The sequence below is a fragment of the Eleutherodactylus coqui genome, chromosome 2, assembly GCF_035609145.1.
Source record: "Eleutherodactylus coqui strain aEleCoq1 chromosome 2, aEleCoq1.hap1, whole genome shotgun sequence".
Taxonomy (NCBI): domain Eukaryota; kingdom Metazoa; phylum Chordata; class Amphibia; order Anura; family Eleutherodactylidae; genus Eleutherodactylus; species Eleutherodactylus coqui.
In genome coordinates, this window is record NC_089838.1 from 289,519,785 (window position 1) to 289,546,440 (window position 26,656).

At 44.0% G+C, this 26,656-nt stretch overlaps 1 protein-coding gene across 1 annotated transcript in view; it reads right to left on the reverse strand.

The window, feature by feature from the left end:
• The window catches only part of ADGRL1 (adhesion G protein-coupled receptor L1), a 469,522-nt gene that overhangs the window by 16,032 nt on the left and 426,834 nt on the right, over positions 1-26,656 (reverse strand). Inside the window, exons 8-20 of the mRNA XM_066593211.1 lie at positions 20,654-20,953; positions 19,407-19,510; positions 19,006-19,191; positions 17,676-17,714; positions 17,363-17,546; positions 15,388-15,510; positions 13,224-13,429; positions 12,041-12,211; positions 7,954-8,163; positions 7,612-7,832; positions 6,840-6,906; positions 362-453; positions 82-250 (exon numbers count right to left, since the gene is read on the reverse strand). Coding sequence (XP_066449308.1) covers positions 82-250; positions 362-453; positions 6,840-6,906; positions 7,612-7,832; positions 7,954-8,163; positions 12,041-12,211; positions 13,224-13,429; positions 15,388-15,510; positions 17,363-17,546; positions 17,676-17,714; positions 19,006-19,191; positions 19,407-19,510; positions 20,654-20,953 — 2,072 coding nt within the window. The remainder of the gene's footprint in view (positions 1-81; positions 251-361; positions 454-6,839; positions 6,907-7,611; positions 7,833-7,953; positions 8,164-12,040; positions 12,212-13,223; positions 13,430-15,387; positions 15,511-17,362; positions 17,547-17,675; positions 17,715-19,005; positions 19,192-19,406; positions 19,511-20,653; positions 20,954-26,656) is intronic.

Below are 26,656 nucleotides of genomic sequence, written 5' to 3' on the forward strand. Positions count from 1 at the left end.
ATAATTGCAGTGGAGCGGCCTTCAGCTGAGGCCATGTTATTTGTAAGACTCCCCGCAAGCCTCATGTTATTGCATGCTAACCTTCTTCTGGAGAGCACAGTGGAAAATAAAGATGAACAAGCCCTGCAGAGCGTTGAAGGTAGTAAAGAGGTACGCCAACACCAGAGACTCCTTATTAATGAACAGAAGGCCGAATGCCCAAGTGAGACCAAGAAGGAAGAGCAAGGTAACAGCTCCCAAGGCCCAGGACCTGCCGAAGAAAAAAACAGATCTTCTATAAACCATCACTGAGAAGAAAGGCGGAAGGCAAAAACTGGAGTTATAATTTGGAGAAGTAGTAGGAGTTACTAAAAGTTCTCACTTGATGTTCTCTAGTCGGCTGGAATCCGGCTTTAGGACAGAAGACGAGCGCAGCATCTTGTGAAGAGTGACCAGAAGGATAAGGAGGTTCACCTGGAGAGAAGGAATAAGTGCTTGAGCATGGGAAGAATGAGGATCCCAACAGCCAATAGGAACCTCTATTGCCTGTTTGTCCCATACTCTTAATGACCATTGGGCCAATTCCTTTAAGGGGTTTTCCAGACAAATACTATTGATGACTTATCTTCAAGATAGATCATGAATAGCTGATCACCGGGGACCCACTGCTGGGGATCCCCAGCGATCATCTGATCGCCCAACCCACTGTCAGTGCAGTAGGGTTGGAGGTAGAAGCTTCATATACGGTTTCACTCCCATTGAAATCAGTGGGGACTGAAGCCTCCTATTACACGTCCAGCAGTTCCAGTTCCGACATGCAGAAGTGTAATAGGAGACATCTTGGTATTCCTAGAAAAACCCCGTACAGTGTCTGTACACATTAGAGTTCAGTTGATGAAAATGGGCGTTACCAACCAAATTAATCATTCTTCGAGTAAAATTTAACCCCTTAGTGACGAGCCTATTTTTTGCGTTAAGGACCAAGCAATTTTCATTGTGGCAGTGCAAGAGCTTATTGACATAGCAGTATCAAGGCTTGTTTTTTTTTTGGGGGGGGGGGGGGGTGAGTTGTATATTTTAATGGTACTAGACGTATGATTTGTTGTAAAACTTATATTACATTTTTTTTGGATGGAGATGGAAATTCCCCCCAGAAATTCTGCTTTTGTTTTGGCGTTTTGCTTTTCCAGCGTTCACTATTTGGTAAAAAGAACACGATCATTTATCTGCAGCAGCACAATTACTGCGCAAGTTCATGTAAATGTTTTTATTTTTTACTACTTTTGTACAATTGAATCTGCATCGCCGCATACGAACACCCATAACATTTTTACTTTTCCAGACGGAGCCATGTGAGGGCTGTGTTTTTTTGCAAGAAGATTTGTAGTTTCTATTGGTAGCATTTTCAGGTACATGTGACTTTTGGATTGCTTTCTGTTGTGTTTTTTTGGGAGGAAAACACAAGAAAAATAGCAATTGTCATTATTATTATTATTTTTTTCCACGCTCACCATGCACGATAGATATCAAAATCTTTTCATTGTTTGGATCGTTACAAACGCAGTGATATGTATTATGTGTTGCTTTTTAAACATTTTTTGCTATTTTATCCATTGAAACAAGGTTTTTAAACTGGATTCTTTCTTTAAATTAAACTTTTTTTAACAGTATTTTTAGTCCCTGCATTCTACGAAGCCTAGGACAGCAACTTATTAGACTCTGCTGCAGGCGGGGGGCCTAATAGGCTGAGTTACATGGTAGACATGGAGAACCAGTTAGTACCTTGTAATCCCATTGCATGGTGCCGATGGGTGACAAAAGGAGCCCCCTCCCCCTGTCATCTGGCTACATGCTGCAGTTGCTATTGATTGTGACATGTAAGGGGTCAAACTGCCAGAATCTGAGGTTTCTTCTGTCTTGGCAGTTACATCAGGAGCCTGGCTGTCAGTTGGCCAAGCCACCGCCTTAAATAGATGTATGAGCAGGTTTAAAGCTCATTACTGAGGTCAGTAAAAAGGAATATTGGTCATCAGTGAGGGCCTATGAATGGTCAATCCTTTTAGCCAACAGACTGCCATCGTCTGGAAAAGACTTGACCAAGGTTAAAATTTTCGTTGGATCAGACCAAAGATGTTTCGTCCAAGAACAATCTTTGAAAGAATGTCCCCAGAAAGATCTTTCGTTCGTCGCTCAATGTCATTGAACATGTACGGCCAGTATGAACCACCGTGATGGACAATATGGACTAACATGTTTGATTGCCCACCAGACGATAGTTTGTTCAACCATCAACTTCCTTCTATCTAACTTTCTTCTGCTAACGTTGCAGTCGCAGTAGAGAGTGGAGTTCTTTGTAGAATTTTACCGTCCATTGGGAACAGGGGATGGTACCAACCGGAGCTGGCCCTACCGCTCTCTACGGGGCCCCCAAATAGTTCCAATTGTAGCCTCCAGCTATTTTATTCACCTGGGGTTACTCCCAGCATAGCAAAGTTTTAATGTTTGGGCGTTGAATTCTGTTCTGTCTCATAATTATGTAAAAGAATAAAAGAAAAACCCTAAAATATATAATAAATGAATAAGACTTTAAAGACTAAAACGCTCTACAAAATCTCTCCTACCTGAACATGGACCTGCATACAGAATTATGTCAATATTTTGCCACAAGTGTAAAATGCCCTTGTCACTGCAAGTCTTAGTTTAGTAGAAAACATACGGAGATTGCGACTTATAACGCCGCAGGGCCGATCTGCCATCAAAGCTATGCTCCAACGGAGTCGGTCTGCCATCACTTAAAAAATAAAACCCTTAAGCTGTATTGAAAATTGTATATTAATTAAAATACCTAATTGGTCCTAGGAGAGAACTATTGTCATTTTTCCCCTATAATTTTACATTTTTATTACAAGCATCATTTGGTTAAGACCTGATGGTGAAATTAATTTCTCAAATGCAAAGAAGTCAACGACAGCTGTGCCGTCACTTCTATCCTTCTGAGCTACACATCCGAGACACGAGGTTCTATGAACATCAAGTAAAAAGAACTGAGTTTGTCATGTGACAGAATTTATTGTGATAGCAGAGCTATCTGTTGTCTTCCATAGGACTTCACTTAACATGGCGTTATTTAGGACAACATTGTGCTCTGGACATCCCCTTGCCATGGATCTGTTAGGCCAGGTTCACGCGGACACTATCCATGTAGGAAAAATCTTAACATGGTGTCATGGCTTGTCGGATCGGGACCGAGGTGACGTCATGTTGCCAGTCCCGTCCCATGTGATTCACAGGCCGGCGCATGCTCAGTGTCATTTCAGCGTTGCCACCAGCATGAGCCCTTCTCTGCCAGTTTGTTTATGGCCTGATTGGCTGGGAAGCTCGTGTCCCAGCCAGCCAATCAGTGCATGTCTCTGCATATTTATTCTGGCTCCTCCTCAAGGAGGACGCCGGTTATACTTCTAGTCTGAAAGTGTTTCTGATCTAGTCAGTGGCTCCTGTCCTTTTCCACTGTAGGGTACGTCTGTTTGGTGTTAAGGATATTTGGGGTATTGATGAGGAGGTTAAGGGATCTCCATTCTTGGGATTGGTGGGGGTCACAGTGATGAGACAGAAGTTTTAAGTCTATCTTGGTACAACCCTATTGAAAACAACATCTCTTGATCTGGACAATGTGGAACTTCACAACTGCAAGTGAAATGGGCTTTGTTGTAGTTTGCTACACAGTGGGTTGCCAAGAGCATCACTGTGCACTAAGACCCCTTCATTCTAAGGATTGGTGGAGGTCCTGATAGTTGACCCTCTATTGATCAGCAAGAGATGACATATCTTGTAGTGATAAAATACCTTAATATAATACATTTAGTGGATGCAGACTACATGGGTGCAAGCAGCTCCCTCTTTCAATTCTGCTAGCATAACAATTTTGCATTAACCAGTCACAAAACATTTTATTGGACGGGTGTGTTAATTCAGAGTTTGGATATAGAACCCTGTGATAGTAAGCTCATAGGGTAACAAGGTAGGATGGTGCCTATAGGAACATCATCTTAGGCGATGGACTCATAGACGGCCTTCTTGGCTGTTAAAGCCTGCACTACAACCTCTAGGAACTGTCACAATAGGGTCTGTTTGAGCACCATTATTCCACAGCAAAGTTCACAATGACTAACGGACCTTCCACACGGGATGGAATATGTTGCACGAAGCACTGCAAGCCAGGGTATATTCTCCACCAAAATCTGCAGGCTGCCTCGATGTGGAATTGAAAATGGCTTAACCCTTTCCAATCCACTGTCTGAAGTCTAAAGACATTCTGATTGAAGGCTGTACAGCTCCGATGTCGGAAGACGTCCGGCAGGGTATTCTTACTGTAGATTACTGGCTTCTCTGTTGTTGGGGGCCTCTCCAGCATGTAACATACCGCAGTACTAGTTCTAGCCAGCAGATGGCGCCATTGTATAATGGCAGAAAGAGAAAGCCCCCTAGGAAACCCTGAATCCAAAATTGGATAGCAAAGGGTTAAAACCTGCCTGCAGTTCCGCATCAGAATATACATAGACTTGTGGATTTTGGCGTGTAATTCCACAGCTGCGGACTTGGCTGCGCCCTGCGGCGTAATACCGTCCTGTGTGAAAGTTCCCTTATAAGATTCGGTTTTTGCACACCGGCGAACGGATTCTTATGCTATTTGAAGTCCTGGGTGATGGATTAATGATAGTTCTCTCAAAGTGAAACAAGTTACAATATGCAATAATACAATCTGCACAGCTTGTCCTTTCTGGTTTTATAATAATAAATCTTAATCCCTGTATAATGAAAAGTGACGCAACTATCTAATATATGTTTTATTTTCTCACTATTTCCAACATCTCCATCTTTATAGTCGTTGAGGTACTGTTCGGGGCCATTCAGTTCCATCGTTAGATGAATACCGGCATCCTGTTGCCACGACGGAACAGGAAATCGGAAACCATAAACAGCGATGTGAACGAGCCGTAAATGTATGCTCAGGAAATTGTCAATGAACTAAGCGCATGTGCAAAAATGCTCACCTAAGTACCGCGTATTTTCGCGGTGAACGATGTGCGCATTTTGGTGTATATTACTGTAGTTTTTGTGTTGACAGGGCTAATTCACACGGGTGCGGGACCTCGCCATGATTTTAAAGGCTATTTAGCCTAATGAGTTCCAGATGGGTTCTCTATCTTGCAGAACTGCGCAGCACATTGCACATTTGCGTGTTTATTGAGTGCACATTTGCACACCTTCCATAGACTTCTATGGGGAGCTTAGAATAAAAAGAGAGCATGTTGCATTTTCTTTTCGCGTACATCAAATCAATGGGTTCTATCTATACGTATTGTGCATGAAAAGTTAGCATGCGCAAATATGTTTGTGTGAAGGGGCGCCTTAGTCACAGGCTGATACATTTTCCCTATACTGATATATTTTAGCAGATGGTCACAGGACAGATTTGTGCCGCTGATACATTTAGCTCTTAGAGAATCGCGTAAACTGGATACAAATGTATTCACGTCTCAGCTCTGTATGGTTGTCAGCCTCTGAGTGTAAAGAATGTATTCCATCCACTGACAGCAAGCTGAGATCTTGAAATGGTGTACAAATGGAATCATGTATATTAGTAAGTATATTAGTTAATTTGTACAATGATTAATTCATATTTACATAAAATCAGAAAGTAATGACTAGGCTAGTTACATTAGAGTGGGGAAAGAAGAAAAACAGTAGAGCAAGGACAAAGTATAGAAATAAATACAGAACAGCAGAGAAAGAGTAGGGAGATAAAACAATGCAAACAGAAGGGTAGAAGGTGCAGAGGATAACAGGAGAGAAGAAAGAAGACAGCAAGAAGGACTATAAAAGTCTGAAAGAAGCCTTGGCACATGTATTGATAGAGGAGCAAGAGATGCCCATATGATTGACTATAGTAAATGACACAACTGTATAATTTCTCATTCCCGCCTCCAAGACTTCTCCAGAGCAGCACCGGTCCTCTGGAACGCACTACCAAAGGCTATCCGGGCAATCCAGGACTCGAAAAACTTCAGGCGTGCTCTAAAAACGCACCTCTTCAGGGAGGCATACCGCATTCCCTAAACAAACCCCTCTGTATTCCGCCTGATAACATGCTCCCCGACCTACTGACTGCAATCGCTGCTAGCCACCATCAACTACCCCTGCAGTCATACCGATTCTGCCGTCACACGGCTAAATGTTTGACCATTGTCTGTGTATCGCGTCCCACACTCTCCACCTCGCCATACCATGCACATCTCCAGCCCCTTTACCCTCTGTATCACCCCATTACTTGTAGTATGTAAGCTCGTTGGAGCAGGACCCTCACCCCTATTGTTTCCATCAACTGATTACTATGTAACCGTGGTTCTGTAATTTTTGTACTTTTGTCTTTCTGTATTCCCCCTGTCTTTGTAAGCGCTGCGGAATATGTTGGCGCTATACAAATAAAGATTATTATGTAAACTGGTACTTGCTATGTGCGTCTCAAGTCTTGGCTACTTTGAAAAAAGTTTTAAATAATTGCAGAAGTTTGGTTGACGTTCCTAAATAAGGAGCAGAATGTACGACATGTTTCTCGCACCCCATAAATAAGCAGATTTGTATATGGCTCAAGGACAATAGTAAATTAGAGACTCAAGATGACGAGCAGCCATAACCACGCTGATACATGTGCCTTAGTTGTGTTGTGCACAGCAGAAGATGTCAGTAGGGAAGCCAAGAAAAGAACAGATACATGTAAAGGAGAGCAGGGAAGATAGTGCCTGATAAAGTTAAGCAGTGACAGTGAGCTAAAGAGAAGGGACACCAGTATCATTACTCACCACAATAACAAGGGAAACCGGGCCAATAAAACTCCAGATGAAATAATTATCAACTCGCAGCCAGCAACTGTGACAATAAGAGAAGCGGCAAAACAGACAGTGAGGAACATTGATAGAAACGCAGAGAAACAGCCACATCCAGATAAGTAATTAATGAGAGATGAAGACACTTCCAATCACAGAGCGCTTACATAGGATGAGCGAGAATGTTAACGGGCAGAAGTATATTCTCCGAGACAATACAAGACAGTCTAGGAGAGAAGTTACAAGGGAAAAGGATATCTGAGATACACTCAGAATGACGACTAAATGACTGGAGACTAAATAAGACTGCCATAGAGTGAGGGTATATGATAGAAAATGTTAAGTCACTAAAGAACGGCATGGATAGAGACTAGAGATGAGCGAACGTACTCGGAAAGGGCGATTTCGCAATCGAGCACCGCGATTTTCGAGTACTTCACTACTCGGGTGAAAAGTACTCGGGGGCGCTGTGGGGCGGGGGGTTGCAGAGGGGAGTGGGGGGTAGCAGCGGGGAACAGGGGGGAGCCCTCTCTCTCTCCCTCTCCCCTGCACTCCCCGCTGCAACCCCCCGCTCACCCACAGCGCCCCCGAGTACTTTTCACCCGAGTAGTGAAGTACTCGAAAATCGCCCTTACTGAGTACGTTCGCTCATCTCTAATAGAGACCATTATGAAATATGACTGGAGACAGTCAGAGACATGGATGAAGAACACAGTAAGACAGTTGGATGTGACCGAGTTAGACTCACGCTTTATCTGTGCCGTAGCTCCTGTAGTCCACCGCTGCCGAGATCCCCACCACAAGAGCAGGGAAGACATAGCCACAGAGGTAGTAGTACTTTCTTCGGGAATGTTCTGTTTCAAACACTTCCACTAACATAAGATAAAGCTGAACACCCTCCAGACACAGCCAGGAGAAAGCAGAGAGGCTGAAGAAGTGCAGAAGTCCAGCCAAAATGGGACACACCACCTAAAGGAGATACAAAATGCAACGAGACATTTCGAGAAGGAATGAGAAATCAAATTGGAGAGGTCAATGTCATCGTGTCTAGGTAGATGGTTTTGATGGAGCTCAAGGAAGCTAGTTATACCTGGTACTGTGTTTTGTCGATACCGGTGAGGAAAAGAAGTTCAGCCAGGAACAGACTAACACAAAGGTTCTTATGAATGGTGTTTCTGTCAGTCTGGAGACCTCTCAAGAAGCAGAAAGTCGATATACAGATTCCGAGACACACCAGGGAGATCACTATTCCCACCCAGGAGATGACAGAGAGAAGCAACTCATTTATACGACCCTGGTACTGGGAAGAGAGAAAATCTCGTTATTCTGCAAAATCTCCAAGTATTTTTTTTTGTGTACAAATTCTCTAAACTAAAACTAGGCAGGCAACGGGAAGGCTAACCGCAGTGACGTGCTGATCTAGCAACCGGGTTTGTCTTATTGCACTGTGTATTTAAAGAAATGCAGCTGGTGTTCTGCTAAAGCCGCGGTGCAGCGATACTAACACAATCCAAAAGAAAGGACCGGCACTTGCGTATAATTTGCAGTTTCTTCAATGATTTAATTGACATCAGGCAGAGTGACGCCATACATTTCGGCTTGGTATGAAAATGCATCATTATAACGTGTTATTTGGGGTTTTATATAGGATTGAATACATAAGAAATGCCAAATCTAAGGGCCATTATGCTGTACGGATTCTTCTGGATCTTGGCATTTGACATTGTGGATCACTAACTTCCACTCAATGTTCTTCACTCTATCAGCCCTCAGGATTCGGCTCTCGGTTCGCTTCCTACTTTCTATTTTCTGACTTCTCATTCTGTACATCATTTGCCGGCTCTACTTTTTCTCTATGTCCCTTTGCTATTGGAATTTTTCAGGATCCGATCCTCAGTCCTCTCCTCTTTACCATCCAAACGGCCACCATTGAACAAACTATCAGTATCTTTCGCTTTGCACTGATGACACCCAATTATACACTTTGTCCCGAGACATCACCTATTCCCTACTGCAAAACACTAGTGATTGTCTGTCTGCTGTCTGACATCATGTCCTCTCTCTATCTGATACTTAATCTTTCAAAAACTGAACTACTTATGTTTCCGCCATCTACTAACCAACCTCATCCTGATACCTCCATTTCAGTCTGTGGTACCACCATAACTCCTAGACAGGACGCCTGCTGTGTTGGGCTTATATTCGACTCAGAGCTTTCCTTTACACCTTATATTTAATCACTTGCTCACTCATTCCATCTGCACCTCAAAAACATCTCCAGAATCTGCTCTTTCCTCACACTGGGAAACAACCAAAACACTTATTGTTGCCCTGATCCTTTCTCGTGTTGACTACTCTAACTCAATATTAACCGGTCTTTCCCTCCCTAAACTCTCCCCCCTCCAATATATCCTTAATGCAGCAGCTAGGCTCCTCTTACTGCTCAACTCGCTACATCAATGCCTTCACCCTGCACCAGTGACTACACCAATGCCTCCACCCTGTGCCAGTCGCTACACCAATGCCTCCACCATGCACTAGTCACTACACTGATGCCTCCATCCTGTGCCAGTCGCTACACCAATGCCTCCACCATGCACCAGTCACTACACCGATGCCTCTACCATGTGCCAGTCACTACACTGATGCCTCCACCCAGATCCAGTCACTACACCAATGCCTCCACCATGTACCAGTGACTACACCAATGCCTCCACTCTGTGCCAGTCACTACACTAATGCCTCCACCATGCACCAGTCACTACACCGATGCCTCCACCATGCTACAGTCACTACACCGATGCCTCCACCCTGTGCCAGTCACTACACCAATGCCTCCATCATGCACCAGTCACTACACCGATGCCTCCACCATGTGCCAGTCACTACACCAATGCCTCCACCATGCACCAGTGACTACACTGATGCCTCCACCCTGTGCCAGTCACTACACCAATGCCTCCACCATGCACCAGTGTCTACACCGATGCCTCCACCCTGTGCCAGTCACTACACCGATGCCTCCACCCTGTGCCAGTCACTACACCGATGCCTCCACCCTGTGCCAGTCACTACACCGATGCCTCCACCCTGTGCCAGTCACTACACCGATGCCTCCACCCTGTGCCAGTCACTACACCGATGCCTCCACCCTGTGCCAGTCACTACACCAATGCCTCCACCATGCACTAGTCACTACACCGATGCCTCCACCCTGTGCCAGTCACTACATTGGTTGCCCATTTACTATGGAATACAGTTTAAACTCTTCACTGTCATCTATAAAGCTCTCCACAGTGCTGCACCACCCTATACCTCCTCCCTCATCGTCTACTATCCTAAGTTATTGTATTGATTCCTTAACCCTTTCCAATCCATTGTCTGACCTGTGAAGACATTATGATTTAAGGCTGTACAGCTCTGATGTTGGAAGACATCCGTCGGGGTTCTTTTACTGTATATTGCCAGCCTCTCTTGTGTCGGAGCCTATCTAACGTGTCACCTCATGCAGTACTGGCTTTAGCCAGCATTTAGCGCCGTTGTATAACAGCAGAAAAAGAGTAAGCCCCCTAGGAAAACCAGGATACAAATTGGATTGGAGAGGGTTAAGTGTGCCCTAAAAACACATTTTAGGTAAGCCTATCACACGTCATAAATTGGATTCTGTTCTTTTATCATTATTCCTCAGAAGTGGATCCCTTCATTCAGCAGTGTTCCCCACAACCCCTTGTACCCGAATAAACTTCATACCTGTACACACAGAGATACTGACTGCTGCCTGACTTAAGGCCCTTTTACACGGAACAATTACTGTTCAAAAAATCCTTCAAACGAGCAAAAATAAACACTAATTGTTCAGTGTAAACGCAGCCGACGCCTGATAAATAGTTCACTTTCCATTCATTATTCATTTTTTGCAGACATACAAAGCATCGTTGGTTTGTTATTGGTTCAAATGTTGACCGTTGAGTCCCTCTCAGTCACTTATAAATGTGAATGACTTAACGATTTCTTGTTTGAATGAGCCAACGCTCTTAAGGTAGCATCACGCGAGTGATTGTGCAAATCCACACTCTTCAGCGCAATGTACTTTAATGTACTTTTTGCGCACACAGGACATGTTTATTTGCACACAGCAGAAGAAGACGCCCGGATTTAATAGGCTATTTAGCCTAATGAGGTCAAGATGTGTTCTATTTTTTCACTTAATTGTGCAGCATAGTGCACATTTGTGAAACTCCCATAGACTTCTGTGGGGACCCTTGGTGTGCAAATGCAGGCAAAAACAGAGCAAGTCCTATTTTTTGCACACACATTTCTTGGAAATGAAAACAAATTTATTGAAATCAATGGGTTCTATTCTCTGCGTATTGCGAGTGCACATTTTGCACCCGCAAATACGTCTGTGTGAAGCCGCCCTTATGCAGCAATATGTATATTATCCTACTTAGTATACAAGAGGGTTGGACCATTGTACAGAACAAGCACTGCTACCTCTTGTGTTTCCCTTCAGAGGTTGCAAGCTCTTGTGAGCAGGACCCCCACGCTTAGGGCTTATTCTGACGTTCGTATACCCGCCGGGTTTTCACGCCCGGGCGACATACGCTGTCTCTCTCTACAGGGAGAGTAGGTGGGCTGGGCCGGGAGCAGTGCACTGAGCTCCCGCCCTCTCTCCTCCCCTTGCCATTATTTGCAATGGGAAGGGCGGGACTTAGCTCCACCCCATCCCGCCCCTTCTATTGCAAACAGTGGTGAGGGGCGGGAGCTCAGTACACTGTTCCCAACCCACCTCCATCCCCTGGAGAGAGGGACAGCGTATATCGGCCGGGCGTGAAAACCAGGCCGATATACGCACATCTGAATAAGCCTTTACTGTGCGAATCGTTTATTAGTTTGTTACCCTGTAATGTCTGATTTTTGTTTTCTAGTAGAGAAATATAAAGTGCTGCGGAATACGTTGGCACTATATAAATACAGATCGGTATACATCCCTCGCCACGGGGAGTCATCTGCCCCAAAAACATTAGAGCCCAACTGTACAATAAAACCCTCAAAGCAAATACTGCTCTTAACAAACCTCACTAGGAAAAGACAAGTAAAAATCATCTAATATTAAAGGTATGAAATCTTAATCTTCCGAAGCACGCGAATAAATCATGACAGAACAGCTCACTCACCATGTCCCTATGGGCCATCAGCACAGCAAAATTAGTTAGGTGGTTGCACGCACAGGTTGTGTGGGTCTTGTTAGTATGCAGCAACCGACAACCCTGCGTTGACCAGAAACCCAACATTGAGCGCTCAGAGTAATTCCAGAAAGTGCAGTTAGCATTGAAGTGGTTCTTGGACTGAGAAAACAGAGATAGACAAGGTAAAATTATGTGTTCCTCCAACCCCGTAATCTGCCGAGGCTCTGCTATATTCTTTATTCATCATAAGACCTATCCCATACCGTCTAACAGCACATTGCAAACATTATTTACTACTACTACACTCAATCCCCCTGGTCTTCAAGCTCAAGGAGAAACCCTATGAAAGAGGTTGTCCAGGACTATAGTATTGATGACCTATCCTTCCCGCTGGTCAACTGATATCAAGCCAGTTGTTGTTATGGTCAGAGCCAAAAGCAAACAGCTCTGCCCGTACTGTGTATTGTATTCAATGGAAGCTATGCCTGCAATACCAGCCTGGGCCACAGAGCTAGCCCGTTATCACATGATCAGCGGGGGTCCTAAGGGGTGGACCTCTCACCATGAACTAGCAATGACTTATCTAAGTACAATCTTGGACAACTCCTTTTAACCCCATAGAATGTAAGTTCACGCGTGGCATTTAATGCAACAAGACATAAACTTACATCCTGCGGATGGCACGAGCTCTTAAGGGAGCCCACACCATCCTGCAGTGAGGTGGTTGTATTTGACAGGTGACCTTCCACTGTAACAGCAGGGATATGTGACAACACTGATCCCCACTGTTAATCCCTTACATGCCACAATCAATGTAGATAGTGGCATATAAAAAGTTCACAGAGTGAGAACCATTTGGTCCAAAGCATTCATTTTCAACCAATGGGAATCCGATCGACCCATATGTAATGGCTGTCTTGAGTCCTTCCTACAAGATCAGCCTCTGCATTGTCATGGACATTGGACCTTCACTTGGCCTAAAAACTCTCCACCAGGTCTCTTTTTTCCATATCTTTATGTCATGTTTCATCCAACCAGTTAAGAGTTTAGCCCTTAAGTTTCCCTACACTTCTATAGCTGCTAATCCATAGTTTTCCATGCTGCTTTACTTCTCTCTTTCGCATACAATGTACCCCTTTTTCTCTTGTTAGGTATATATTTTTGTTCTGACCTGTAAATGAGGCAGCGTAAATATAACAGGATCAATGAGGAAAACTCTGCTGGACTCTTTATTGATTGATGCTGCAATGATCTGCGAGTTCACAACCAAAGAGTGTCCTGAAGAGCTGCCTTCTCCCCCAAAGCGTACAGTGGAGTTTTCGGTGGACAGGAAGAGGCCCAAATTGTTGTACAGGATAAAAACCACTTTCACAACCCCTAAGGCAGAAAACCAAAAAAAATGAAAGGCTTCAGAAACTGGAGTGATCACAAGGTTCAAGAGTGAAATGCAACATAACAAAGATAATAATGCAAAAATTGGCATCCTACTGGAACAGGCTGAGGAAGAGCTGTTTTCCATAACATTGTATGCTGGTGAGCAATAACATCAGCATCAACTGATCGTATTTTTGCTTATAGGATGAAGCTCCACCAATAGATGAGCATTGGTTGACTATTGGTGTCATGTCAGCCTCACTAGGCATTTTTTGGCTTGAGTCGGTAAACCACTGTGAGTAGTGTTGAGCGAACTGATATAGTCGAACCTTGCTTTGGGTCAAACTTTGCTAAAAGTTTGGTTCGGCACAAACCCAACCCAGGTGGCTCTTCTCGGTTTAACCCACTAAAATTCTTATTTTTCTTCCTTTAAAAAGCGAGAAAAAGAAAGGAGAAGAGAAAAGAAGAAGGAAAAAGAAGTAAAAAAAAAGCAAAAATGAGAAGCAGAAAGAAGGAAAAAGAATGTTTTCCATGCCAATTTTTTTCTACCCTGCGTTAGCTTAGTCATTGTAAAGCTCTTCTCATCCGAACAAATGCATGGCAAACCCAATGTAAGTAGGATTTGTAGACTCTTTTTCCTTCTTTGTCCTTCTGTTATAAAGGACTTCTATTGCTCTTAGTCAGTGTTATACACCAGTTTTAGGGGTACTGGTGACGTTCCAGTTTGGTTTGTACTACTTCAGACTGAACCGAAGTTTTTTGCTGAAATTTGGCAAATTGGTCAAACTGAACTTTTCAAAAGTTTGCTCATTAGTAATTGCACGTTTCACTGGTGTTGCACATTAAGGCCTCGTTCGCACGGGCGACAAAGTGGCGCGATTTTGTAGCGTTGCTACAATGTTACAAATCGCATGTATGAGAAGCCCATGCTTTCCTATGGGTTCCTTCACACATGCAATGTTTTGTAGCCTGCTACAAAACGAAACAAAAACCTCACGGGTCCGGCGATATGCATGCGACTCGTAAGGTTTTGTAGCCCATGTTTCTCTATGGAGCCTTCCTCCCTGTTGCATCGCATCGCATGGAAATGCGATTTTCATGCGGTGCGATGCAACTTTGACAGTAGGGAATCCTACTGTCAAAGCTAAAATTTAAGTCCTGACTGCAGAAAAAAACCCAAAAAACACACATACATCACCTGTCCCGCGCTGTCAGCTCGGCCGCATCTTCTCCCCAGGTTCCCGACAGTGATTTTCTCCTCTTCTGGCCAGGGATTCAAAACTCCCTGCCTTCTGGAAGCGCTGGCTGTGATTGGCTAAACATCAGCCAATCACAGCCAGCGTTCGATCAATGGCAGTGATTGAACCAATCACAGCCATTCATTGAGTGCTGGCTGTGATTGGCTAAGCGTCAGCCAATCACAGCCAGAGCTTCAAGGAGGCGGGGATTTTTGAATCCCCGGCCAGAAGAGAGGAAGATGATGTGTGCCGAGGACCCGGGGAGAAGATGCGGCCAGGCTGACAGTGCAGGACAGCACGTGACTTTGTAGCACCACATGCGACTTTGTAGCGCTAAAAAGTCGCGGTAGAACCGCGAGAAATAGCAGCGATATCACACGGACCAGGGATGCGATATCGCTGCGATTTTCTCGCAGCGATGCCGTGTCGCCCATGTGAACGAGGCCTAAGTGACCTATAAGAGCATCTACTCAGCTTGTCCTGTTCACTCTATTTCTTCAACTGTGTAGCAAAGTTGAAATGTAATTGTACCAAGCCAATGTTCACGTTTCCAATATTTTTTTTAGCTTTAATCCATATTGCCGTTTTGCACTGGAGCTTTTGCGCCACATGTAACGGTGAGAAGTAGAATAACATTTGTGTAACAATGTCAAAGTCCGACTCGAACCATCTCAGCAATGACATAACTACTAGGAGAAACACAACCATGATGACATCTCTCACCATTGCGATTGTTCTGCTTGATGGTTTTGGCAGATAGCTGGATAGAGCTGACACTGTGGTTGTCTTGAGGGAAGATCAGCTCGGAGACGGGGTCATCCGTGTTTATGACAGAAACTTCCAGCACTACGAGAAACATGAAGCGTTAGTGTAAATTCACACGAGGTAGATCTGTTGCAATGTGCCATGCATCTGAATGGGTCTCGCAGAAGGGCATGTGCTTGCCATCGAAACCACCCAATTCAGATCCATGGAAGTGATTTTCAGTTGCGGAAATTTTTGCAACAGATCCGCCGAACGTGAATACTGTATACCCTTAGAACAAACATCACTTTATTACTGAGCAGCTCCGGAAACATATAAGGTTGATTGGCGCTATGCTGAATAGAACAATGGCGGTTGTTGAATTGTTGGGCTCTTACTGCATGAAATGTAGTTCTGTAACAGAGTACTTGCATTTCCATGCCAATCTGTTTTACCCTGCGTTAGCTTAGTCATTGTAAAGCTCTTTTCATAAGAACAAATGCATGACAAACCCATTGTAAGTAGGATTTGCAGCAAAATGAAGCAAAAAGGATCTGTCATGGATCCTATAAAAACAGAACCCATAATGCCGGTCTGATCAGAGCCTAAGGGAGGGTTATAATTTGGTAATGTGTGCAGAAAGGACAACAAGATGACAGGGGAAAGAAAGCCATGTTAATGGACTAGTAAAATACCAAAACAGCACAATGAAATGTTATAAAGGGTACATTTATAGAGACAACAAATATGGAAATGTGTGCTGCTTATCAAGACTGGCATAGTCTGGCACAGCGGGGTCCAACCTGTGGGTCATCCATTGCTGAGTACAATTTGCATCATGCCCAACAAGGGAACGCACCATAGAGGCAGACCATGCAGCTGCTATGGGGCCCATGTACAGAGGGGGCCTAGTGATATTTAGTCCCACACCCCTTTCTATTGGTTGGCTGGTACCCGTGTAGGAGTCCACTCTCCAAAATTGCTCGAAAACAAGGCGGTTGGGAAGAGTCTTAAGGCTCACGAGTTGAGGGGAAAATGAACACCAGACCCTTCTGTCCTGAGTGCTAAGTTAGTGCATCCTAATAAGGGCCCGTTCTTATCTTTTCTATAGGGCCTCCTATATACGCCACTGCGACAATCAACTGAATTGTAGCTTTGCAACAGTTGGAGACCACTGATCTAGGACAATGTGGGGATATTCAGGCAGATCGTCATCCTAGTTTTACATTTCTTAGGACTACAGCCAAACATATGTAGTCTCTCATGGATATATTGGGGTTTTTTTTGCCTTCAAGGTCGCCAGAGTATAATTTTGAGTTGTCCTGACCACTATTATTGAAGGAGGTCATGGCTGATGTGTGTAATAGTTTTGTTGATGAAGCTTTTATAGTATGATGAGTCTCAAGTCATCCATATTGTTGATCTCTCATCTTAAACCATTCTTATTTCAGCAAGTACTTTAGCTTGTAATGTTAACGTCATTGATAAACCAAGGAAATTCTTTTTCTGATTTCTCCAAAAAGGCATTAAAGGGGTTGTCCAGTTGTAAACTATTTATGGGCCTATCCGCACAATAGGCTATTAATAGTAGATCAGCAGGGGTCCGCCGCCCAGGATCCTTGCTAATCAGGGAGGTTTGCTAAGATGGTGCACTGATACACTGAGCTAATTTATGCAAAAAGCAGACAACTCCATTTTCACTGCAGTGGCGAAGCTTGGCATTGCAGGCAAGATTCCCATTGAAGCGAATGGGATCTTTGCCTGCAATACCAAGCTGGGCCACTGCTGCCTGCATAAATCAGCTCAATCCATAAGCACACTGGCCCAGAGAACAGCTGATTGCAGGGGTCTGACTTGCGCCAATCTATTATTGATGGCCTATTCTAAGGATTGATCATCAGTAGTTAACAACTGGACAACCCCCTTTAAGAACTATGTCCTACTGATGCCTCACCGACATTAGGCTTAGCAGTCTGGAAGCGTGCTGGTTCCTTGACATTATCAGCCACTAGAAAAGCCCCTTCCTCCAATATATCCAGCAACATGGTAGCCGCGTGTTCTTGCTCTGTGACATTCATGTCTCTCCACGAGGGTAGTGCTTCTGGACGTAAAAGGTTATCCACGGTCTCCACCACCGCCTGCACAAATAAGATAGACACATAATAAAAGTGCCCTCGACCATAACTACCGGTATGACTGTACATGGCTCAGAGAAGAATAAAGGACCTGCACAACATCACGTATGACACTACTATTTCTACTCTTACCTTGATGTAATCTTTACAGGTTCTCTCCCTCTTGTGCATCTGTAAAATAAAAAAAGAGTATTAAAAACTGGCATGCATAAGGCACATGTGGGTCAACTCCAGAATAACCTATGTATGTAGGGTAAATCGGAAACCGACAATATTCACACAGAGGAGAGACAAGCTCTCTTTGGTTGCCCAATGCAATGCTAACAGATTCACCTCCATCTCTGTGTACTAAAGGATATACACAACGGTGTAGCTGTCATCTTACAGCTGTGTTATTCCCAGAAGGCTCCTACTTGACAGCTGTATCCGTTTTGCTAATTGGACAATTGTATCCTAGTTGACAAGTGTTTTAATGGCTGTGGTCATTGACCCATATAGTAGGCGTATTGTGGAGCCTGTTTTGCAATGCAAATGAACAGGCAAGCAATAGGTCAAAGAGTACGAGGTGCATCCAACATCTCCTCAGGTCTCCTCATTTTTTTCCATATTCCATAAATATTTTTTCCAAGAAGGACGAACGTCATATGAGAATGAATTAAAAGAGCCGGCGACATGATTGCGCAAATGGAGCAAGTGGTTATGGAGGACTGCTGATTAAAGGGGTTGTACTAAGATTAGAAGTTATCCAATGGAGCACTGATCCCACAAGCGCACTAGTGTTCAATTCACTTTCATCAGCTCCATTGAAATAAATGGAGCACTGGCCCCACATGCTCGGCCAGCGCTCCACCCATATGGACATCATTGCGTGGGGGAGAAGCGACCCCTGCAGTGACAGGCAGAGTGGGACGTTCTGGAGATCGGTGGGTTTCAGCAGTTATCCCCTCTACTCAGAGGATGACTTGCAATCTTGGTACAACCACTTTAGCTGTGGAAGAGATTGCCTGCAGAGTCAGCATTTCCATAAAATCTGTGCACACCATCCTGCATGAAGACCTGAAGATACAGAAAGTTTCCTCCGGGGCGGACCTTATTTCGGGGTTTTGCATGACAACAACTTTGAAGTGGTTCTTCAGTGCTCCCTACTCACCTGACCTTGCACCTAACAATTTTTGGCTTTTTCCAATAATGAAGAATTCTCTCCTTGGTCGCACGTTTTCCATTGCATCAGTGATTCCAATGGGCAAAACAGTACCCTTAAGAAGCGCAATCATGGCATCAATGTTGTGAAAAATCTGTGCGCCAAGAGGGAGATTATGTTGAGAAGTGACAAAACTTTCAGCTTTTTGGGGTAAGTAGAGTTTTTTTTAGAAAAAAAAAGTAGGAGACCCCAGAACTTGAATGCGCCTCGTAGATATGCAAGTTAAATTTGTAGTTCGAAACACCTCAAAAGTCCCCTTACCCTATTGTAATTCTTCCCAGCACTCTCTCTTTCAATTGGTCTCAGAGCTTGTAGCTGAGCATCCAGAATATCAACCAGCTGTTCCAGAAGACGTACGGATGAAGTAACGTCCCCGGCATAGATCTGTCCACGGGTGTGCCGGGCTAATTCCCCTGCAATGTTAGCCGCATTCTCTCCACTCTTAATCTGAAGGGCAGAAGATAAAAAAGAAGTGAACTGTTAGTGGAAATGAAGGTGGAGACATAGGAAGATAGACTTCTAATTGTATATATAACCTTAGAGCCAAAGAAAGGTTCAATAACATAAACATACAAAAGCTACAAAGTAGGACAATGACTGTAAAAAAGAAGGTACGCTGCATGAGTGTGGCATCCCCCACCCACAGATTGTATACTCCTTACCTTCTGTGCCACTTGATTGACCCATGGAGAAGTGCAGTTACTTAGATCTGGGCCACGAGGGTTCCACACGGCCACTTTGGGCAAACATAGGAACGAAGCAATGCCTGAGGAAAAGATACAGGGAACTTACAAATAAAATGTTCTGCGTGATTCTAAATCAGTTCAGAGAGTTTGGGCCATACAGAATAGATGGATATCAGCTGACCCTGTGGATTTACGCATATCTGGCCAATCATCTGTGTTTGGGGTCTCCTGACTGTCCCTCGACAACAGATGTCAGTGGAGATAAGGATCAGCAGTTGGATTTCAACTGCCCCGATTCCCTTGTTCTCAAGGAGATAAGCCACTGTCAAATGAGTCTGGCAGCGGCTTTCTCCCCTCTATACATTAAGAACACATGCATGCTCGACTGAATGGTGTGTTAAGGCCCATTTACACGCAACGATGGTTGCTCAAAATTCGGTCAAACGATAGCATATGAGTGATCATCGTTGCGTGTAAATGCTGCCATCGTTTACTTTTTGGCTAAATGATGATTTTAAGATAAACTTAAAATCCATCGTTCAGCAGGAGAGAAGATAACAGGGACGGCACTCTGTGTTCGGCATGGGAGTCGGGGATTACATTGTATTATGCAGACAGCCCGTGCAAGAACAAAGGAGCTGTGTGGAGAGCTCGGACAACATACTGTGGTCTACAAACAGCTTCCAGAGGCCCTCTTATACGCAGGTGAAGCTAATAAAGTGTTAATGGACATTATTGCCCATTAACACTTTATGCAAAATGATCGCTGAAACTGTAAATCTTTCAGTCATTTGAAAGATTGTATTTGCGTGTAAATGGGCCTTTAGGCAAGATAGCGGTCGGCAAAAAAAGTGCTCGATGGACAGCTATGTAATGTATATGGCCAAAAGTGTAACCTGTAGTTACTGCCACTCCATTCAATCTCCTTCTCATGGTAAATGGGCGCAGCAAGCCCATAGTGACTAGAAGAGAAAGACACGGGATCCCTGCTCTTTGGATTGGTGGGGATCTGAGCAATGAGACCCCCAACGATCAGACCTGTCCGTAGGATAGGTGATAAAAGTCAGTTTTGGGACAACCCCTTAAAAGCTCTTTGCTTGATGCCTGTGAAATGAAACATCCAGAGGCAACAAACAAAACCCATTATTAGGTCCTATTTACATAAATCCCCCTAAAAATATTTAAAAATAATGGTTATTAAAATGCCTAAAGCATCCACTTACCACGGGTACCCTTCGGACATGGTCTCTCTACTCGCATGCCTTGTTGGGTGGCGGGCCACTGTACTTTCCTTTCCTCACGGGCTGGACAGAAAATCTCCTGCTGTGCATTCTGGTTAGAGGGGGGAGGACGACGTGTCCCAGGGGTAGGAGGATCATGGCCGACCTGATTTATAGCGCCGACTGGATGGGTTGTGAGGGGTTGCCGGCGGACAGTAGTGGTGGCAGAAGGCAGAGTAGTTACCGTCACTGGAGGTGGAGGTAGAGTAACGGTGACCACTGGTGGGGTGGGAGTAGCTGGACCTAAAATATGAGGAGTCAAACATGAAAGGTGTTTTCTTTAAAAGACAGAAGAGTGTAAAAGACTAAGAACACATTTATTAGGACTCGTGTTCCATCTACCAGTCTAAAATCAAAGTTTGTTGGAGTGAATTGCTCCAATTTATTTAAAGGGGTATGTCTCTTAATACATTTTTTGCATTTTGGCCTGTCCTAAAAAAAATGAAATCTACACCTGCTATGAAATTTGAACCATTTTTTGACGTTAGTATTAATAAGAGACCTTTTATGCGGAATGACTGTCAGACGTTTAAGCGCCTGACAGTCGTCCCAACAATCATTTCTGCTGTGCTTTCACACAGAAGCCATAATCAGTGAATGGAGGCGGAGCCGGTGGAGATCGCTTCTGGACGTCTGCCTCCATTCAGAGCAAATAGGCAGTTTTTCATCCTCTTTACATGGGATGATTACGGTTTCATTTTTATCCCAGCATAAACTGAATGGCAAACAATAAGCGAACAAATTATCATTCGCCGCTCAGTCGCCGGCAGCTTGTACACTAAACCATATCCCTCAGTTTTGCAGCGATTAACTGAATTATAATTGTTCCATGCAAAAGGCCTTGTAGCAAGTTGTAGCCGACACCCACTCACACTAAACCACACCCACTTTCCTCTATAGTTTGCAAAACTGTCAAGTTTTGAGAAAAGATGCTACTTTTTTTCCAAAAATTGTGATTTTTAAAGGGCTCAGTTTATGCCAAGAACTGGTGTAAAATGATTAAGAAATGTGGGCCGTAGATTATAAAGCGAATAAGATTTCCACTAATTGGTAATTCCCTTACTCCACAGGTCAAAGTCCCAGTACAATGTCCACAGGCTTAAATCGGTAGATACACAGTTCCTTACAGATATAGCAAATGTTACCTTGACGTAACGCATTGAATGCACAGTCACAGCAAACTTTAAATGGAAACTAACGTTTTGCACATTATCTGCTCATCTAACAGCCTATGTGTTTATCATCAATCTTGTCATATACATGCATTAAAATGTTTTGGTTTTCCCACTGAAACTCAAGTTTGAAGTGCCTACCACTAGGGGGCTCCCTTTCAGCACCTTTGCAATCCCCTGCTTGTCATTAGGCATTTGGCTTCCCCAGTAACAGGGACATGTTGCCACTGTTAGTTACTACATACAGCAGAGGGGCGGGCATCCAGATGTTACCTTGCAGCTGATTGGAGCAGGACTATACAAGGCAGCATGGGAAGTGTGGGAGAGGAAGTCCCATACAGTACAAATGGCTGCTTAGGACACCCCTGACCTGTAAGTGGATCGCAAACAGCAGGGCAGCAGAAAAATAGGAAAAACTACATGAAAAACTGAATTGATAGAACTCAAACTGGGTGCAAACAGCAGAAATGCAGCAGCCAGTGAAGACCTGAGCTGCATTTGAAAACTCAGGTACGTTTTTTTTCATTGACGCTTAACATAGCAAAAACCACTGAAGAATTCAAGTTAAAGTTTCTTGCCATTGTGAATTTGAAGGGGCTTTCCAGGCCTGAAGTATTGATGACCTATTCTCAGTATAAGTCATCAATAGTTGATCAGCCCAGGACCTCTGCTCTAGTGTATGGAACCAATGTGTTGCCAGAAAGACACAGCTACTTACACACTGCAGTGAATGGTATATTCACTTGAATGGGAACTGTGCCTGCAATACAATCCTGGGCCCCTGCTGTATGAATGTAGCTGCGTGTTTCTCGCAGTACATTAATTCCATACAGCCTGGTAATCAGTTGATCGGTGGTGGTCCCGGAGGATAGGTTATCAATAGTTCAGTGATCTAGACTTGGTGCCTCTCTTAATACATTACAGAATTGTGTTTGCCTTTTTTGCTACTGCATCACACTGTTGACTCATGTTCTTTCTCACATGTGCTGCTGCTTAGCTCAGTTCCTCCCATTCTATATGTTTGTTATTCATGTTTCTTGCCCAGATGTAGTTATGGCTGCAAACAAATCAGAAAAGTCTCAGTTAACTCTGGACTACTGAAATTATTTGCTTTTCCCTCTGAGACCTTGGTCTAAGGGACTTTGCTAAAAGAGACACCCTGAGCCGTTACCTGCCTTTACCGTTAGCTGCAGTATTAACAAGTTGACTGGTAAAACAGTTCGAGCATGCAACAGTATCCTGATTACATGTGACAAAATCCATTTTGGGGAATGTGTGACCGGGCTCACTACAGCCACGATGGTACAAAGTGAACATAACCAAGTTGTGTCATGGTATGATTCCGGTTAGTGGAGCGTGTGTCTACTCCCTGTGTGCTTATGCCTGAACCTGTCAAAATACTAACGACCCCCTGTCTGTGAGTGACTATGTGAGTTACATGTGATGATGTCATCGTCATGTGAACAGCCACCAGGCCTCTGAGCTCCGCCCCTGATCACATGAGGTGACGTCATCACAGGTCCTTTATTCCTGTGCACCGAATGAGGGATTTCATGTGATCAGTGACCGGGGCTTCACACGTATGTTGTATGCTGGTTTAGTACTAGAGATGAGCGAGCATACTCGTCCGAGCTTGATGCTCATTCGAGTATTAGGGTGCTCGAGATGCTCGTTACTCGAGACGAGCACCACGCGGTACTCGTCTCGATTAAACGAGCACTGACCATTGAATTCAATGGAGCCGGCAATACAGCCGGCTCCATAGAAAGCAATGGGCTGCCGGCGATCGCAGGATGAATTGTCGGGAAGGGCTTAAATATATAAGCCCTTCCCTGCAATTCATCCAGAAATGTGTAAAAATAAAAAAAAATATACTCACCTTGTCCCGGCAGAACGATGTTAGCCCATTGAATTCAATGGAGCCGGCAATACAGCCGGCTCCATTGAAAGCAATGGGCTGCCGGCGATCGCAGGATGAATTGTCGGGAAGGGCTTAAATATATAAGCCCTTCCCTGCAATTCATCCAGAAATGTGTAAAAATAAAAAATATATATATACTCACCTTGTCCCGGCAGACGGAGTTCAGCTCTGCCGGCCTGCAGTGGGTGTGAAGGGGGTGTGAGTCAGACCTGCCCCTGATTGGCTCAGCGCTGAGCCAATCAGAGGCAGGTCTCACTCACACCCATTCATGAATTCATGAATGGGTGAGTGAGTGCTGCCTCTGATTGGCTCAGGGGCAGCTCTCAGCTGTCATTCAGCTGTGGCAGAGGAGAACGATCTTTACGCTGACAGTGCGGGGGGGGGGTGTCTCACTCTTGCCACTATTGTGGCTTAATAGTGGGACCTGGGAACTTGAGATGCAGCCCAACATGTAGCCCCTCGCCTGCCTTATCCGTTTCTGTGTCGTTCCCATCACTTTCTTGAATTTCCCAGGTTTTCACAAATGAAAACCTTAGCGAGCATCGGCGATATGCAAAAATGCTCGAGTCGCCCATTAACTTCAATGGGGTTCGTTACTCGAAACGAACTCTTGAGCCTCACTGAAAGCTCGACTCGAGTAACGAGCACTCGAGCATTTTGGTGCTCGCTCATCTCTATTTAGTACCTGTGATGACGTCACCAGCATGCGATCAGGGGCGAAGCCCAGAATGCCAGAGACTCATGACATGACGGTGACATCATCACAGGTCCTGTAAGCACACGGCTGCTCTCTGACTCTGCTGGTTCAGGACCTGTGACCAACTCCAATCCCTTTCACTTTATTATATTAGTAATTGACCAGAAACACTGGTACTATAATTTCCTAATAATTACTAGTAGCCCTTTAGAAGCCAGTCGGCAGGGGCCTTTTAAATGCACACAGAGAACAGAAAGAAGCACAAGTCCTATAACTTGGGGCATGTGCTTTATGCTCACAAAGAGATCTACCCTATAGATGGTTGACAGGAAAGCAGGTTTGTCACTTGTTTATGATGATCAGCCACCATCCCCTCAAAAAAAGCAAACTGGATATAAAGCCAGTTCTCTCTCGCAGCCCTCATACTGTTGTTGCCCTAGGCACCAGCCTCTTGGAGTACACAGCCAGAAGCCTTGGCACAGAACGATGTGTCTCAGTTGGAATTAAATATCCTCTATAAGGGAATCAAATAACTTCAGGCAACATCTCCCTATAGCCGGTGGCTCTTCTACTACGACTGCACCCGTTCTATTACCATAGCGTAATAAAGCAGAGGATTAACAGTTTTATTGGATTTGGGGAATGCGCTAGAAATAAATATGAACTCATGAATATTGTGGGGAAGGCAGGCAGCGGGCTGTTTTCTTAAGAGAAACACATCTGAAAGTTTAAGCCCCCCTATTCGAAGCTTTCATGCCTCAGTACTAGGCTGGCATTATTATTAGCATTCGGTTAATAGTGCTTGTGATAATACAATACTCTGTCATGCAGCAGAATATGTTCATTGAATGTATGATATTACAATCTCCAATTTACAGGCAATGGAGGCATGACAGATGATAAGGGCATCTGACATAAACATAACAATAACTGCTAATGGGGCGAATAAGGAAGACGTTAATGACCAGCGCCATGTCATTTCTGAAAGCATCGGATCCGACCGATGGTCATTGGATCCATCAGTCATTATAGGTATAGGAATTGGCTTCAAATGAGTGACCAATCAGCAATTTGACCAAAATGATGTATTTAGCAATAGTTGTAACAGTGAGAATTAGTGTGGGGTGAACTGAACTAGTGGAACCCCGTTTTGGGTCGAAGTTTGCTGAAAATTCAGTTTGGCAAGATCATAAAATCGCCCCAAACTAGTAATGAATAGTGTCGAAAGGCTTATTCACGCGAGCGTAAATATGCTGCGTAATACGTAGTGAAGAGAGACCATTGATTTCAATGGGTTAATTCACATCTTCGGTTTTTTCTTATGCATTGTGGTCGCATGAAAAAAACCGCAGCATATCCTATCGTTGGTGCGTATTAGAAGCCCATTGAAATGAATGGGCGTGTATAAATACACAGGAAACATGCTGGAAATCGTGGAGGTGGTACTAGCATGTCTGTTCAAATATAATATACTGCAAAACTGAAGTATTGCAGTATATTGTATACGCGGTCAAAAGATCACTAGTTCAAGTTCCCCCTGGGGGCTTAAAAAAGTAAAAATAAGTTTAATAAAGTTTTCTTCAAGTATCAGACAACAAAAAATATTAAAAGTTCAACTCCACCAAGCATAAAAGTATGAAAGCAAAAAAATAAACAGATTTAGCATCAATGTGTCCATAAAAAGTCGAACTACTAAAATAAAGCAAGAAAACACAAGTCCTCATTTGGCTATATTGATCTATTAATAAAAACGTTATGGTATTTTAAGAGCGGTGAGGAAGAAAAAAACAAAATGAAAACCATCAAGGAGTTAATTAAGTTTCATTAACTGTTTCTGGAGAGGAATGGATAAGAAACGGAAATTACCCAATTGATTTTGCGCTCACTGTGCGCCACAACTAAGGGGTCGCTCTTATGCTATGGGTGTGTGTGCGTACCGCAATGTGAGGACAGAAAGAGTTTTTATGTGCAGCTATTTTCGCACAGTAATACTACGTCTCATGGAAAAATACAGCCGTCACGTCCCACAATCCACCACTCAGAAATGGTTGGTTTCTCTATAAAGGCTTATTCTTTGCAGCACGGGAGGCTTTCATTGGTACCATTTTGGGTTACATGGGACTTATTGATTGACATTTATTTTTTCCAGGGGGGGG